Source organism: Drosophila albomicans, chromosome 4 (assembly GCF_009650485.2).
Source record: "Drosophila albomicans strain 15112-1751.03 chromosome 4, ASM965048v2, whole genome shotgun sequence".
Lineage (NCBI taxonomy): Eukaryota > Metazoa > Arthropoda > Insecta > Diptera > Drosophilidae > Drosophila > Drosophila albomicans.
In genome coordinates, this window is record NC_047630.2 from 648,912 (window position 1) to 663,738 (window position 14,827).

The 14,827-nt window shown below is 36.2% G+C and overlaps 1 protein-coding gene and 1 long non-coding RNA gene across 6 annotated transcripts in view; one reads left to right on the plus strand and one right to left on the minus strand.

Annotated features, from left to right (window-relative positions):
- Window positions 1-6,348, minus strand: part of LOC117573166 (glutamate receptor ionotropic, kainate 2) — a 40,696-nt gene extending 34,348 nt beyond the window's left edge. For all 5 annotated transcript variants that reach the window (XM_034256133.2, XM_052006278.1, XM_052006277.1 and 2 more), the window contains exon 1: window positions 6,191-6,348. In XM_034256133.2, the coding sequence (XP_034112024.1) occupies window positions 6,191-6,266 (76 nt within the window). In that variant the 5' untranslated portion in view covers window positions 6,267-6,348. The remainder of the gene's footprint in view (window positions 1-6,190) is intronic.
- On the plus strand, window positions 206-1,094 carry LOC127565785 (uncharacterized). Its single transcript, XR_007955181.1, has 3 exons — window positions 206-627; window positions 687-845; window positions 920-1,094. It is a non-coding gene; the product is annotated as an uncharacterized LOC127565785 (long non-coding RNA).
- Window positions 6,349-14,827: the final 8,479 nt, after the last annotated feature.

Consider the following 14,827-nt stretch of genomic DNA (forward strand, 5'->3'; position numbering starts at 1 on the left):
CGATAGCTTAAAGAACGAAATGTTTGGTATTTTAAGAACCACTGTGATGGTCACTTCGTATTTAAGAAACTAACTGGAAAGTACGCCTTCTTGTTCGCATTGTATATGATGTAGTAGCGCAGGGTATCCAAACAGTTTGGTTTTTCCCCGATGAATTAAAACACATTTTCGTTTTATTTTATATATGTATAATAAAACCACGGTTTATTGTGAAAAATCGCACATGTTTTGGTTAGAATTAACCTCTCGTAAAGAGAATATGATCGCAACTAATGCTGCTGACATTTCAGTCAGCTAGCGCCGATCCCTGCCTGTTTACCGAGTGCAGCATACTGCTTGCTACATGCAAGCTTTAGAAGGCGCAATCCGTACAACCGATGATGGCGCGTCGGCTCGAGGATCACCTCAAAGGTAAAGGTTGATACGGACTGGTTGCCTTCCCTGGGGCCGCGCCGGCTGGCTAATCGGTACTCAGGTGGAGTTCCATCAATGGCCCGCAGTCCGCACCGATATTAACAGCTGTTTATAACAGAAGAAACGCATCACTAACAGAAAAACAAAACAGCTGCCGCGCAATTGAAAATTACGCAAAAACAAAAGGAAATCCAAAAGAAACTATTGACGACGGTAAGTACAAAGAAAACAACAATAAATACACTCACTGATCCAATTTTATGTTTGAATAGGGCCCAGTTGGACCCCGGCGTACCCACCCTGCCTGAGATGGCCACATCGGCGCCATCTCCCTTGCGTTGGCCACTATATCAGTGGCTGCTCTTAATCCGGCGTAGTGCTGTGGAATTCCCCTCCTCTCCATGCTGAGAACTCACACAACCATGTTCAACGTAATTACTATTATATAATTCATGAATTTTTCTTAATAACTAACATTTAATTTATTATTAATTTTTATTTACAGATATCATACAAATATTTGGACAAAATGGCAAAGGAGCAAGATCAAACAAAATCACGCAGTAGGACGAGCGAAACCAACATGTAGCCGCAACGGCGTAAAGGACAACTTCTCTTATATGTAACACATCCGGGCGGTTTGTATATATTTATTCACCAATTTATATACGTATGTTTTATATAAGTGTATGAAGGTGTTTGTCGTCCCTACTCTGTCATTTATTTACAAGAAAATAAATTTGAATTTACTTTAATTTATTTTGGAATTTTAATTTACTTTACAAGAGCAGCAGAAAAATTTAGACAGCAAATCTCAAGAAAACAAATTGATTGCTGTCTCCGTTTACGCAACGTGACGACAGTTGCGAGTATTTGAACGTACCGCACTGGCGGTCGAAAATAGGGCGGGCTGGAACTGGCTCACCAGTCGGTTTCCTCCTCCTGCCTCAGCGTTGGCGGCGTTGCCTCGCCCACTATCCCACGTCGTGGATGCTGTTCCACGTCGTTGAAGCGCCGTGTGTCTTGCGGCGACGGTTGCCCGCACTTATCCAGCGATGATGCTCTGGTTGTAGCTGTCGTTGCTGCTTCTGTTGTTGTTGTTGTTGCTGTTGCTTTGGATGTTGCGGTTGGATGCACATGTACACTACACCGTCAGTGTTTAATGCCTGATTCAAAGCTGCTGCTGCTTCTGTTGTTGTTGTTTTTGTTGGTTGTGCAATCAAGCGCTTAGGCAACTGACGAACGTTAATTTATCAACTGTATTTCGTTGATTAGTATTTTTTTCTGCCGCTTCGACTGCTTGTAATTTGCACTTCTTGTTGAATTGTTCCGCCACGATTTCACAATCTATTTCCTGCACGTAACCAAACTCTCGTGTCACCACTTCATCAGAATTCAACTCCTCCAAGGAAAAAAAAAACAGTCAAGATCGTCAGCACGATCTTCCGGCCGACCGTCTCCAACCTCGATAGCCAACCAACTCCACGAGACAAAAAAAAAAGTCAAGATCGTCCGGCACAATCTTCCGGCCGGCCGTCTCCAACCTCGATCCAAAATCAACTCCACGAGACAAAAAAAAAGTCAAGATCGTTCGTCACAATCTTCTGGCCGACCGTCTCCAACCTCGATCCAAAATCAACTCCACGAGACAAAAAAAAAGCCAAGATCGTCCGGCCGACCGTCTCCAACCTCGATCCAAAATCAACTCCTCGCCCCAGCAAAATCCACATGCTCACCTAGTGAAAAAGTTGACGTTCCTTTTTCATCTCCTATTTAACAGGAGGAGTTATTTTCAAATTTCCGCCAGTTCAGTTTTTTTTAGTTCAGACACACAGTTTCTGCTCACAGGTTTCTACGTTGTCCACGTGTCATAAACGGTATTAAAGCGCTGTTCCCGTATGAAATAAATAAATGATGTTTCGCATTGCAGTATATTTCGTAAGTTTCATATAAATTAAGTGTTTCTGTAGCAAACGATGGCCTTTCTGCTTCTTTTTATTTAAAACTTTCTGTAGGCAAAAAATTATCGAATTAAACAAGTACTTTATTAATTGATTTGAAATTAGTCAGAACTGAATAAAGAATGCTTAAACTGAATACAAAGTGGCAATATTAGGGAATGCCGACGAAACATTTTTACTCGTCAGCCGATGCCATCTCAGCGACCATCTCGTTTATATTATTGTCTGCGATTCTCTTTCTGGTGATACGGCAATAGACGAAGCTAACAAAGATCAAGACACTGGCCGCGACAACCAGAAGCAACATTATTTCCGTGTTAATATTGTCGAATTTACTTCTAACTCTTTGAATAGTCAGATTAGATTAGCCAGATTACAGTCGCCATTTGTTCCCAAATAGAATAGCAAGCGGGCTTCTTCCAGCACCATTTAGATTTGAGAACAATTCAGAGGTTTATCATTTGTTTTAATAGTGTGGGTGAGGAAGATTTCGCTGAGGATCGTTGCTGTGCAAGCGCAAGGCATGCGCAACAAAGTATTCCTTGCCAGGCTTATATTAAATAAGCTTCGTGCATTGGACTCGTCAGAGCGCGTCTTCCACTTTTTAATTGTCGCATTAGGATTGAATTCCGAAATGGCGAAGGGTAAAGACTAATGATCAGTAAAGGTGTTTATGTCTTTAACTCCACATAAGTAATGCCTATGTTTGCCCAGCGCACTATGGTCCGAATTCCCGATTTGGTGGCATAAAATCGAATATTGCATCTATCGAGCTGAAACTTGGCATACTTCATTAATAGACACCTCTAAATATTTAAGCAAACTTTCAAGTAAGTTTGACCACGCCTACTCCAATGCCCATATAGACATCATGACGTATACGTGAAATTTTATTTATTTATTTTTTATTTTTTTTATTTATTGCTCTCTTTTTTGTCGTCACTCAGTGTACATTCATCTATTTGACCAAATACAAGTTCAACCAGCGCGGAAGAGTGGCGCCCGCTGTCCATCCACACGTCCAGCAACGTGGCGTGACAGAACTCAAGCACATCTAAATATTTAAAGCATCGGAAAAGCCGCAAAAAGCCGCAAACCGGACTGTTATTACAATTTAATATAAAATGTCTACTATTGTTTAACAAACATTACACAACGCACAAATACGCAGAACATCTTTTTTTCCTCTACAGAAGACGAACACTTTTGTCAGCTTTTTGATTTCATTGGACAACACAAAACAGTACACATATATAACGTTAAACAAATTACCACACAAACTGTGTTTATTATTCATAATTCACTTACCTCCAACTTCAATATCCATTTTAAAGAATAGAAAAATATTATTTAGTTTGGATTTGCGAAGAGCTTAAAGTTATTAAAAGTTTCCCGCCAATTTTGTCACAAAAATCAGCTGCTTAATCACCTGACTTTAAACATTTGTAAAAATTGCAAGGTTGCATTTTTGACAAAAATATTTATTGATACTTTCTATCTAGGGTATCTAGTTTAAATATAGTGCAGCGTCCAGATAATGACCAATAACTCTCTCTATCTCGTTAGTGGCATAATTCATGACATCTTTAATAAAGTATCTGTAATAACTTGCGCGGTCCAGGAATGATCTTAACTTTCACTGATTTTTATATTTTACTCTTACGTTTGCTTCATATTGGCCCTTTTGAACCCAGTCTACGTGCTTGACATGAGCTTTCTCGATCTTCGAGAATATTATTTCGTTATCAACGTAAACGTAGCAGAACGTAACGCTTTTCTCTCGCAGGATTCTTGAAACCGAAGAGAAGTCTTCGATATTCGTATTCGTATTAAGTGACCAACAGTTCAGCGTTGTCAAGAATTTGGCTTTACCCAAGATTCCCAATATTTGTTTGGCATGGAATATTTATTGGGAATGGATTATTTATTGAGCTTTCGAAAATCCAATACTAATCTCATGCTCGTGTTTATTGAACATGGAAACAGAGCATTAATATTTGAATGGAGTGATTTGAGAAGGGAGATTCAACTGAACGGACCCCTCTTAACCCTTCATGTCGTACGAAATTCTTGAACGCTCCCATATTAGTCCCCGCTACTCTTCGTCTGCTGATGAGTAGCAAATAATGCCTACAAAATAATGGCATTAGAGTCATACCTGCTATCTAAGTCGTCGTTCAACGAGTGTCTCAGAAGATAATTCAAGAGGCTTAAGCTAAATACAAAGTGCCAATATTAGGAATCGTGACATTATGTAAGCAACAAGTTATATTTATGAACGATAACGGATGCTACATAACAATGCAATCCGCTTACCGCGCCCAGCAGCTGCAGAGATTTTATCGAATTATTTTAATCGATTTTCTTTAAACGATTGTTTTTTGTACCTCTGTCTATTTTGCTATTAGCTATTTGATTTTAAAGCTCCAAAATTAGCAAGTGAAATAATAAGCTTATTTACATCGATACACACTTTTTTCGATAAATAACCAAAACATTACCCAAAATACGTTCACCTCTTCAGACCTCAATGGATGATACTACATCAATGGATGATACTACATTAGTCGTTCCTCTCTTACACTCATCCACTATTAGAATGATGGGACGGAAGGTTCTATCTAAAGAAAATTTCTTGATATATGTAACACCAAGTCCAATTTTATTTCGTGTCATTCTATAACAGTGACAGTCCAGTAGTTGATAGGTCTCCCTTTTACACATAGTCACTTATAAATGAAGAAGAAGATTCTACTAAACGCAAATTTTTGAATTTTACGGAAATTTAAATTGTCGGGAATCATAAACTGTAGTTAATTTTGTATGTTCTACTCTAGTTTCAAAACTACGCTTGCTATTCGATTTTTGTACTCGCTACCCATTGGTTAGAACGGTTTTATAATTTTGTGCCTTCATGAAATGTATGTATGTATATAACAGACAGATGGAGACATCCTTCCAGGGTTGCCAATGCAAATTTATACATTTCCCCAAAAATCGGGATAAAATTCCCCAAATTTGGGGACAAAAATCCGCTGATTCCCCACATAGGTTTTTTTTAAATGAAACAATAAAAAGCTGAGTATAACTCATATAAGTATTCTTAATTAATTAAAATAAAAACTCAAACAGTTAACATTCATATTCTTTTCCATATTTTGTGGATAGCATTTTGTTTGACGGGTTGAACTTGACGCTGCCGCCTAGTTTTTTAATTCCTTCTCTTGCAGCCATAAATGATACAACAGTATCTTTATTCAGTCGATTACGGTTTTCAGTTTTCAAATTCTTAAGAACACTAAATTTGCGCTCGACCGATGCATTTGAAAAAGGCAGTATCAGCCACAACGAAATAACAATTTTTATACATATTTGGAAGCAGGTATTCTCCCGCAGCGTTTTTCAGACGAAACACTTTACCCCAATAACATTCAGCATCAATGTTATTTTGAACTTCAAGCCCATGTTGACAAAAATCCAGCATTGCGTGAGCTCGCCATTCATCGTCTCATTTTTGTGCTGTCACAAATTTATAAAGGACAGGAAATCAAAAAATGTAAAAATTCCCGCATTTTCCCCACATAATGCCAATCCCCAATAAATCCCCAATCAACTTAAAATTCCCCGCACTTTGGGGAGTTCCCCACAAATTGGCAACGCTGCATCCTTCCCTTTATGTATCATCTTGATCAGCGTCAAGACGATATTTTGTTCGTCAGTCTATAATACCACAAATAGGATGTAAACATATTTGTACTCTTCATTCATGTCTTCCAAGAATGTTAAAACACAATATTATTGTAATGCACACTTACCGACTTTAATGACTGGTTCTGTTATTATAAAACTAAACATATTAAGGTATGTTAATATAAATATAACTAGTTCCATTTTCTAAATTTTATGATTCCGAGTTTATAAACAATTTTTTGGGCTAGTATTCTACTTTTACTTGAATGCTGTTCGCGAAGAAATGATGAATACTTACAAATGCAATGCAACAGCGCAGTAGAAAATGGTACAACATATGTATGTACATATAATATATACATTTGTATATACATATATATGTATATACACTAGTCTGCATATTTATTTTGACCAAACCTTTCTGATACGTTTTAATCTTACTGTACATTGCGAATGTGTTGTCCAAAACAAAGAATTTCATTTTAGCTCTTTGCATGAGAAAATTTGCATTGATTATGCTTTACATTTTTTAAACTGATAAGATGAATGCAAATAAAATAGAAAATGTGATTGAATAATCGATTATAAAACCTTACGAACAAACTACAAATTTAATAAAACTAATTTAGAGTCATGGTTAAAAAAGCGTGGATACCAATAAAAGACATTGCAAATGAAGATAAAGTGTGTCGTCAATGTGTGGACTACAACATTTACTATAAAAAGCAGAATGATGCTTAAAATTTGAGAGAACTGGTCTTCAACGTAAAACAACGCCAAGCAAAGATAGAATTATTACAGAAAAATTTAATTATTATTGTACTTTTTTTAAGCCTCAAGCAGCTGAAGATCAGTGGAATCTAACGGCAAAAAATAATGTATCAGTTCGTGTTCGTCATTTCTTAAAGGAAAATTATATAAAGCCAATTGTGGCAAACGATCTGCCCTACATATCAAAAGCAAATAAAATTAAAAGGCTGTCATTTGCGTAGACTTCTAGAGAAGCTTGTTAAGGACAAATGAGAGTTCCTTTGTCCAAGGACAAATAAAAAATGAGATATCTCCAGAAATCCTTCGAAATTTGATAGTCACTGTTCCTAATCGCCTTAAAAGTTACAGACTCGAAAAGAGGATTTACTTTTCTTTATTCATTTTCGGTTGTAATTTAATTATTGGACCGAAATATTATTTTTATTCGAAGAACAATATGTTGTTAATTTATAAAATAATAAAAACATTCTTTATGTTACAATTAAGATATTATAAATAAGAGAAAAATAAATAGCCCTTCGTCAAAATAAATATGCCGACTAGTGTAGGTACATACATACATATATTTTTATACCCGCTACCCATAGGGAGAAGGGTAACTTTGAGCCGGCAGGAAATGTATGTATCAGGTAGAAGAAGGCATCTCCGACCCTATAAAGTATGTTCGTCTATCCGTATAGATAATAAATTAGGTTGCGATCAGATAAAAATTGTTGAAGTTATTAAAAAAAATACTTTTGTATGGGAAAAACGCCTTCTTACTAGGGATCTTATATTTTTCGATTTATTTGATTTGCGGAGGCGGAAGTGTGCAAAAATTTGAAACAAATTTTATCTGCGAGCAAACATAACAAATGCTCCAGGTTGAATCTGTTACATACATTTCGTGCCGACACAAAGTTATAATACCCTTCTACTCTATGAGTAGCGGGTAAAAAAATCGAATAACAATCGTAATTTTAAAGCTAGAGCTGCGAATTTTGGTGTGTACAATACAAATAATAGTATTTACGATTCTTGAAAATTTGGTTGCGATCAGATAAATTGTTGAAGTTATTAAAAAAATACTTTTTGTTGATGCCAGATGATGGCAGGTGTGACCACTCAAAACAGCTGACAGTGTGGTTGCGATCGATTGATATCGATAGTGACAAAGTTAGTATACTGTGCGTGTTGGTCACCCTGCCCACTTTTAGTGCTTTTTCCTAATAACATATGTTCAACATTCGCTGACCGGCACAACAAGTGTATTTTGAAGTGCAATAAAAGTCATTGTAAAAGTTACAAATTCTACCAATACAAAAAGTGAAAGTGTTATTACTATCTAGAAGACGTCCCCCCTACACATTCTTGGTCTTTTGAGCCGGATTTTCTATCGCTCGACCCCAGCAAGCAATTGGATTTTCAAGATAAGTAATACACTTTTTTTTCTCCATACATTTTTTGTGCAAGTGTGTTCGCCCCATTCTTTTCTTCCTCGTACCTTATATATGTATATGTGACAAGTATATAATCGTTCCACCGGCATTTTTTCCCGCTATCTTTTCTACTTTGTGTATACGTTGCACAGTATATATATATATATATATATCCTTATATGTATATGTATGTGTAAGTATCTATAAAGTTTAAAAGAGTTCGCTTATATTTTCCGATTTGGCCGTTGCTGTAGAGGAAAAGACTCTCGGGTCAGAGGGCCTGCAGCCGAGGACGACAACGTACATGCGTACGAGATCCGTCATGACCGGCTGCAAGTCCTCTGGGATAATGTCGAGGCCGCCTATGCCACGTGCGCTGATGCACTGCATCGAGACGGCGACCACGAAGGCATACAGGCCATGGAGTCGTAATATGACCACTGCTATGCAGTGTATGAGCGGTGTCTCGCCCGTGTAAAGGGGCAAATTACCCATGTTTCCGGGTCAACCAGGAGTGAAGCATGCGCTCCTCCTGAGTACTCCAGTGGCTGGCGGCTCCCTCCAGTCGACACCGAAGTATCCCGTGGGGATAAGTTGCGGTGGCCGACCTTCCGTGATCTTTTCGCGGCCATCTACGTCAACAATCCGAGGTTGACTCCGGTTGAGAAACTATTCCTTCTCAATTCAAAAACCGCAGATGAGGCTAATGAGATCGTAGCCAAATTTCCGATGACGAACGATGGTTTCGCGTCGGCTTGGAGTGCTCTCTGCGAGCGGTTCGAAAACAAGCGCTTATTAATCACGAGCCAGCTCAAAATACTCTTCAACCTGTCTACGGTTTCGCAAGAGTCGGGGGCAGCGATTAAGGAGCTGCATGGCACGATTCAGCGGTGCTTGACCGCTCTTGACCACTCAGACATTTCAGTCTCTAGTCCTTTTGCCGACTGCATCCTGGTCTTTCTATGGGAGCAATCATTGGTGGACAAGTCCAAGATTCCCGCATGGCAGGACATGAGCACGTTCCTCAACGAGCGTTATCGTACACTCGAGGCTGTTGAGGACGTGAAGCAACCTTTCCACTCGCAAAACTCTACCACTGGACAGCAGAGTTCAAAGCGAGTTAACTCTTTCAAGGCCCGAGTCACTCAGCGAGGCAAATCGTGTGACTTGTGCTCAAAAGAGAATCACCCTGTCCGGGTCTGTCCAAGCTTCCTTGAAATGTCGGTCAATGATCGGATGACCTACATCAAACAGAAAAGCCTCTGTTTGAATTGTTTTGCAAGAGGTCACCAACTCCGAGAGTGTACGAGTGCGCACAATTGCTTCACATGCAAGAGGCGGTACCACACTCTTCTCCATCGGGGCGACAGTGCCCACAATGGTGCCTCTTCCACTTCAGGCACACTTTCCAACATACAGTCCACTCCGAATCACTCGGCAACAAATGTGCAAAATTACTTTGCTATTAACGATCAGAACATCCAATCCGTGCAAGCCCAAGTATCTGGGCTGAATCATGCAATTGCGGGCCAACCGCAGAAGTTATGCAACTTCAGCATTGGTTCTGCAACGAAGCCGAAGCTCCATATCGAGACCTCAGCGTTTGTCATTCCACAATTGGCAGACAAGCTGCCATCATTCCGTGTGCCGAAAGGCTTCCTAAAGGAGCTACCAGCGATTGAACTGGCAGATCCATACTTCTACAAAGGTGCTCAGATAGACATTTTAATTGGCGCGGTTATCCTTCCGCCAGTCATCCTGAGCGGCTCCCGGCCAAACATTTGCGGCTCACTCCTTGGGCAAGAAACCGTGTTTGGTTGGACTCTCACCGGCCCCGTCTTCCAGAATGTGTCGACAACTGTCTCTGCGTTTTCGACGAGAGTCACCATCCAAGCAGACGATCAACTCGACAGATTAAATTCCAAATTTTGGGAGGCGGAGGATATTCCGTCGAAGCTGGTTAGCTGCGAAAACACAACTTCACGTAGCAGATGAGGCAGATATCGGGTGACTCTTCCATTCCGGAAGCCCGTCACCACTCCTAATTTTTATCTACCCCATCATTCATTCAAACCACAAACCACACACACAAAGACGAAAAACCTCCTACTTCGTTTCTCTATTCGTCGTCCTGTGCTGTCCTATACTGTCCTCTTCCATGTGTCATTGATAATGTAAAGAAGCTACTGTAATAATCATTTGTTCTTGTTTCATTCCATGTTGCATGCCCTTCTCCGTGTGGATGGGGCTCAACTCGCTCGTACTCATTGTGATGTACTTCTATTACATAATCGCTGCCATGGGACCCAAGTACCAAGAGTTCATTTGGTGGAAGAAGTACCTGACCACCTTCCAAATGTTGCAATTCGTGGCCATCTTTAAGCATCAGTTCCAGTTGCTGTTCCGCGAATGCGATTACCCCAAGGGATTCATGGCGTGATGCTCCTGCTCCTCTTCTCCGATTTCTACAAAGCTACATACGTGAATGCCCTGTCGTCAGTGACGACGCGACGACCAACCGGAACCGACTCGATCTTGAACTCCAGCACGGCCACGTTCCCGCTCGCCGTACCCCCATCGAACGACCTCACCTCCCTGGTGCACGGCACTGATGTGTGACCTTGTCACACGCGCAGTCACACTGATCTAGTTTCTCCTCATGTTGGTCACCCTGACCACTTTTAGTACTTTTTCCTAATAACATATGTATGTTCAACATTCGCTGACCGGCACAACAAGTGTATTTTGAAGTGCAATAAAAGTCATTGTAAAAGTTACAAATTCTACTAATACAAAAAGTGAGTGTTATTATTATCTGGAAGACGTCCCCCCTACACACTTTTGTATGGGCAAAAACGCATATTAACTAGGGTTAGTTGCTTTGGCCGACAATCTGGTATATTGTGCTGTCTATGGTATTTTTCGATGAATATACCAAATACACCATTTGGCATATTTTTAGTATTTTCGGTATATGTTGAAAATAATACCGCAATATTTTAAAATAAATATTGTACTTCGAATTTTCCATATTGCTGGAAAATATTTGCAACATTAAAAAGTTAATTGTTAGGTCCTAATTTATTAACAAAAATAAGAAAGAGTTTACACAGAATTTTAAATATTTATTTTAAAGGCTTATTTTAAATAAGTATATATGTATGTATATTTGTATTAGGTAAGTGATTTGTATCTTAAATAAATATCGGATTTTTTAATTTAATTTGACACTAATTTATATATGTATGTATGTATATAAGTTATACGCCAATACATGCATGTAATATTTTATGTACTTTAAAATACTATCTGACGTAATTTAAATACAGCTATGAAATCTTTTATATATGTATGTAATTTTTGTAGGAGTTATTAAATCTATAGTAACTAACTTTAATATATTTATTATTAAAATTTATTTTTTCATAACACAATAATGCTTAAAATAATTAGTTTTATTCCATTTCTGATGTGAGAGATTTACATTTAGCAATTATTAATACAAAAAACGCAAAGTCTACCATTCAGTTAACATTTTCAACTTACGATTAATAATAAAAGAAATATCTTACTACTTACTACTTACTGCAGATAAACATTATTAACATTTATTCGATAACACACACTCACCACATATATACATAATATAAATAATATATGTTGGTTTATATTTACGGTTGTAACTTTTAACACAAAACTAGTTTATTTTTAATTTGTCGGCGGTGCACTATGTACTTTGAAAATTGATTCAGATCTTTTTTGTTAGAAGTTAACTGCAAAGCTGGCTCCAACATTATTTTACAATACAATATTGATTTTCTTCGGCCCATCCTTCAAAATTTAAAAAAAAAATGTGCATTTTTCTCCATTACTAAAATTTTGATAACCGATTTTATCTATCTTTTACCATAACTAGTAATTGTATAAAATAAACCAAAAAAATCTTTGATACCATAAAGTATTAATATTTATGATCAACGCATACAACCAAAACGAGGTGAAAAGGAGAAAATATTGACTAAAAAATCAAATCAAATCAAATTGACAATCAATCAAGGAAGGATGAAGGCAAAGATCGTGGCATATCGTGTTTTAAAATTATTTTACACCCACTTTCGACCGTCAATTCAACGATTTATTTTCAAAATACAGTTTAGAATTTTGTTATGCATAAAAATTAATAAAATAGAATATCGTATCATCTGAATGTAAAAAAATATTTCTATACCGATTATAGGATTTAATATATATTGGATATATATATTCGGAGAAAATTCCAAAGCTTTCATTTCAATTTCGAAGACCTGTCGCATGTGAAATAACTCGAAAATTCAAATTTTGGTGTTAATTATATAGGAATGACCATTATCTTAAGTTATATGTATATTGTTTCAAAGTTTCACGTCTTTCTCCCTCCTAATATTTTCTGAGTGAGAAATGTCAAGTTTTTATTGCTTTAATAAAGTGAACGTAACTTGAAAATTGTAATAGCCTTTTTAACTATTAAAAAATTTATAGTGCATATAAATCTACACACAATATAAAGAAAGTATATATATTTAAAATGGTTCTGCTCATTTTTAAACTTTTACACTTGAAATATATTATATGCGCCACCGTATATTGTATATTGCAATTTCATTATTATGCGTTAAAAATGACAAACCTTCAAATTATATAAATTCATTCCGAAAATTTCTAGAAGTATCGAGACATCAAACGTTAAACACAACGTTTCAACACAAAAAATTAAATTTAATTTCAATACCACAAACAAAAATTCAATTGTGTTCATACTCATTTAGAGGTTCAATTTGATCTAGGATCAACAACGAATTCTTTTTACCCTTACCCTAAAAACAATTCTAGAATTTGTTTAAAAATGCAATCTAGAATTCATCGTAAATTCCATATTTTTTAACTAACATTTCTTACATACAGACACATGTACATAATTGGTTACAAACATTTTGTGCGAAACATTATACAAAAATGTACATAAATAAAATTGCTACCCATTTGAAATTAATAAGCATGTTTTAGTTGTATGTATACTTATTGGAAAATACAATTCTTGCAACTGATCATTGCATACGACAAATGTATATGAATAATTGCTTATTGAAATTAGTTGCTATTGTTAAAGATACCTAATTATTTGATATTTAAGATGTATGTAGATGTTGATTCATGTTGTATAGACTATGTTAATATTTTACTGTGCTTCTGAAATACATAAAATTCGTACTAACTGTAATTGTAAGCAAAGCAAAGAATCGACAAATGTATGTGCATTTATGGCATACATAGATATATTACGTCATTTCGCTTTCGTCACTGGAAACATGCAAACCATTCTAATAAATTAGTACGTACATACTATTTACGAAGATAAATAAGTAAAATGTACATACAATCATAATATATGTAATATGTATGTATACCAAAACTGTAAACCTGAAGAGGAACAATTGTTAAGGACTTATGGTTACTAAAATATAGTTTACGATATGGAAAGTAAAGAAAATTTCGAACTAGTAAAAAAAAATTAAAGGTTTCAAAATATCTATAGGTATGTTGAAGTCAATTATTTGAGTCTTTGTTTTTGGGGTTTTTCGTTCTAGTGGAATTTTGTTTAATGAATGATGAGTATTTTGTTGTCCACATTTTTGCACTTGTGTTTTAAAAATGAATACGAACGATAATTTGACAATTTTAACCTAAGTTGAATTATTTCCCGATACTTATGCTCCAAGAGTAAAAATATATGTTGTGTACGTATATTTATTTAAAGGCGATTGATTTTCTAATTAACTTCATTGGTATTTTTATTGTGAGCTAACTTTGTGTATGTTTAACCGAATTTTTCGGTGGGAATGCTTTAGTGAAAGCAAAACCATAATAGATTATAACTTCCTATTATTATGTATATAACACAGGTATTATTTTTTTGCCATTTCTCATCCTTTTTTTAAATGAAAAAAAATATTAATTAAAGTTTTTATAAACTCATTGTGTTAGACATTCATTCATTTCGTCGTAGGGACTACCTACGTACAGTGGCGAGCAGAGGTAGCATATCTAACCTTTAAAATACGTGTCAATACCTCCGATATTTATTCTTTTTAAATAAAATGTATTATATTTAAATGGGAAACTATTTGAAGCAACAAATTGTACAATTTTTAACAAAACAAAAAAACGATGTTTTTTGGGTTTTGAAGTTTTTTCAATAGTTTTTTTTTAAATACCAAAGATAATCATATCCGTGAATCTCGCGACAACGGAAGCATTTATATATATAAGCATATATGGTTAATTACCAAGAACTCCAAGTCTCAAATATTGTTGCCCTACCTGAAAGATCCCATTTCAACAAAATTGTGAACATTCGAAAAGTGGACTAAAATCCGAAAATTTTCAAAAATGTTAGTTATAGTATGTCTAAGAATATTGACAGTAAAATAGTAAAAAAAAAACTTAAAAATTTGTAAATAACTTTTTGCGATTTCTTATACATTTTTAAATTAATTTGCAATTTTTGTCCTTCTTTTTAAAAAGAACAGTCAGTAG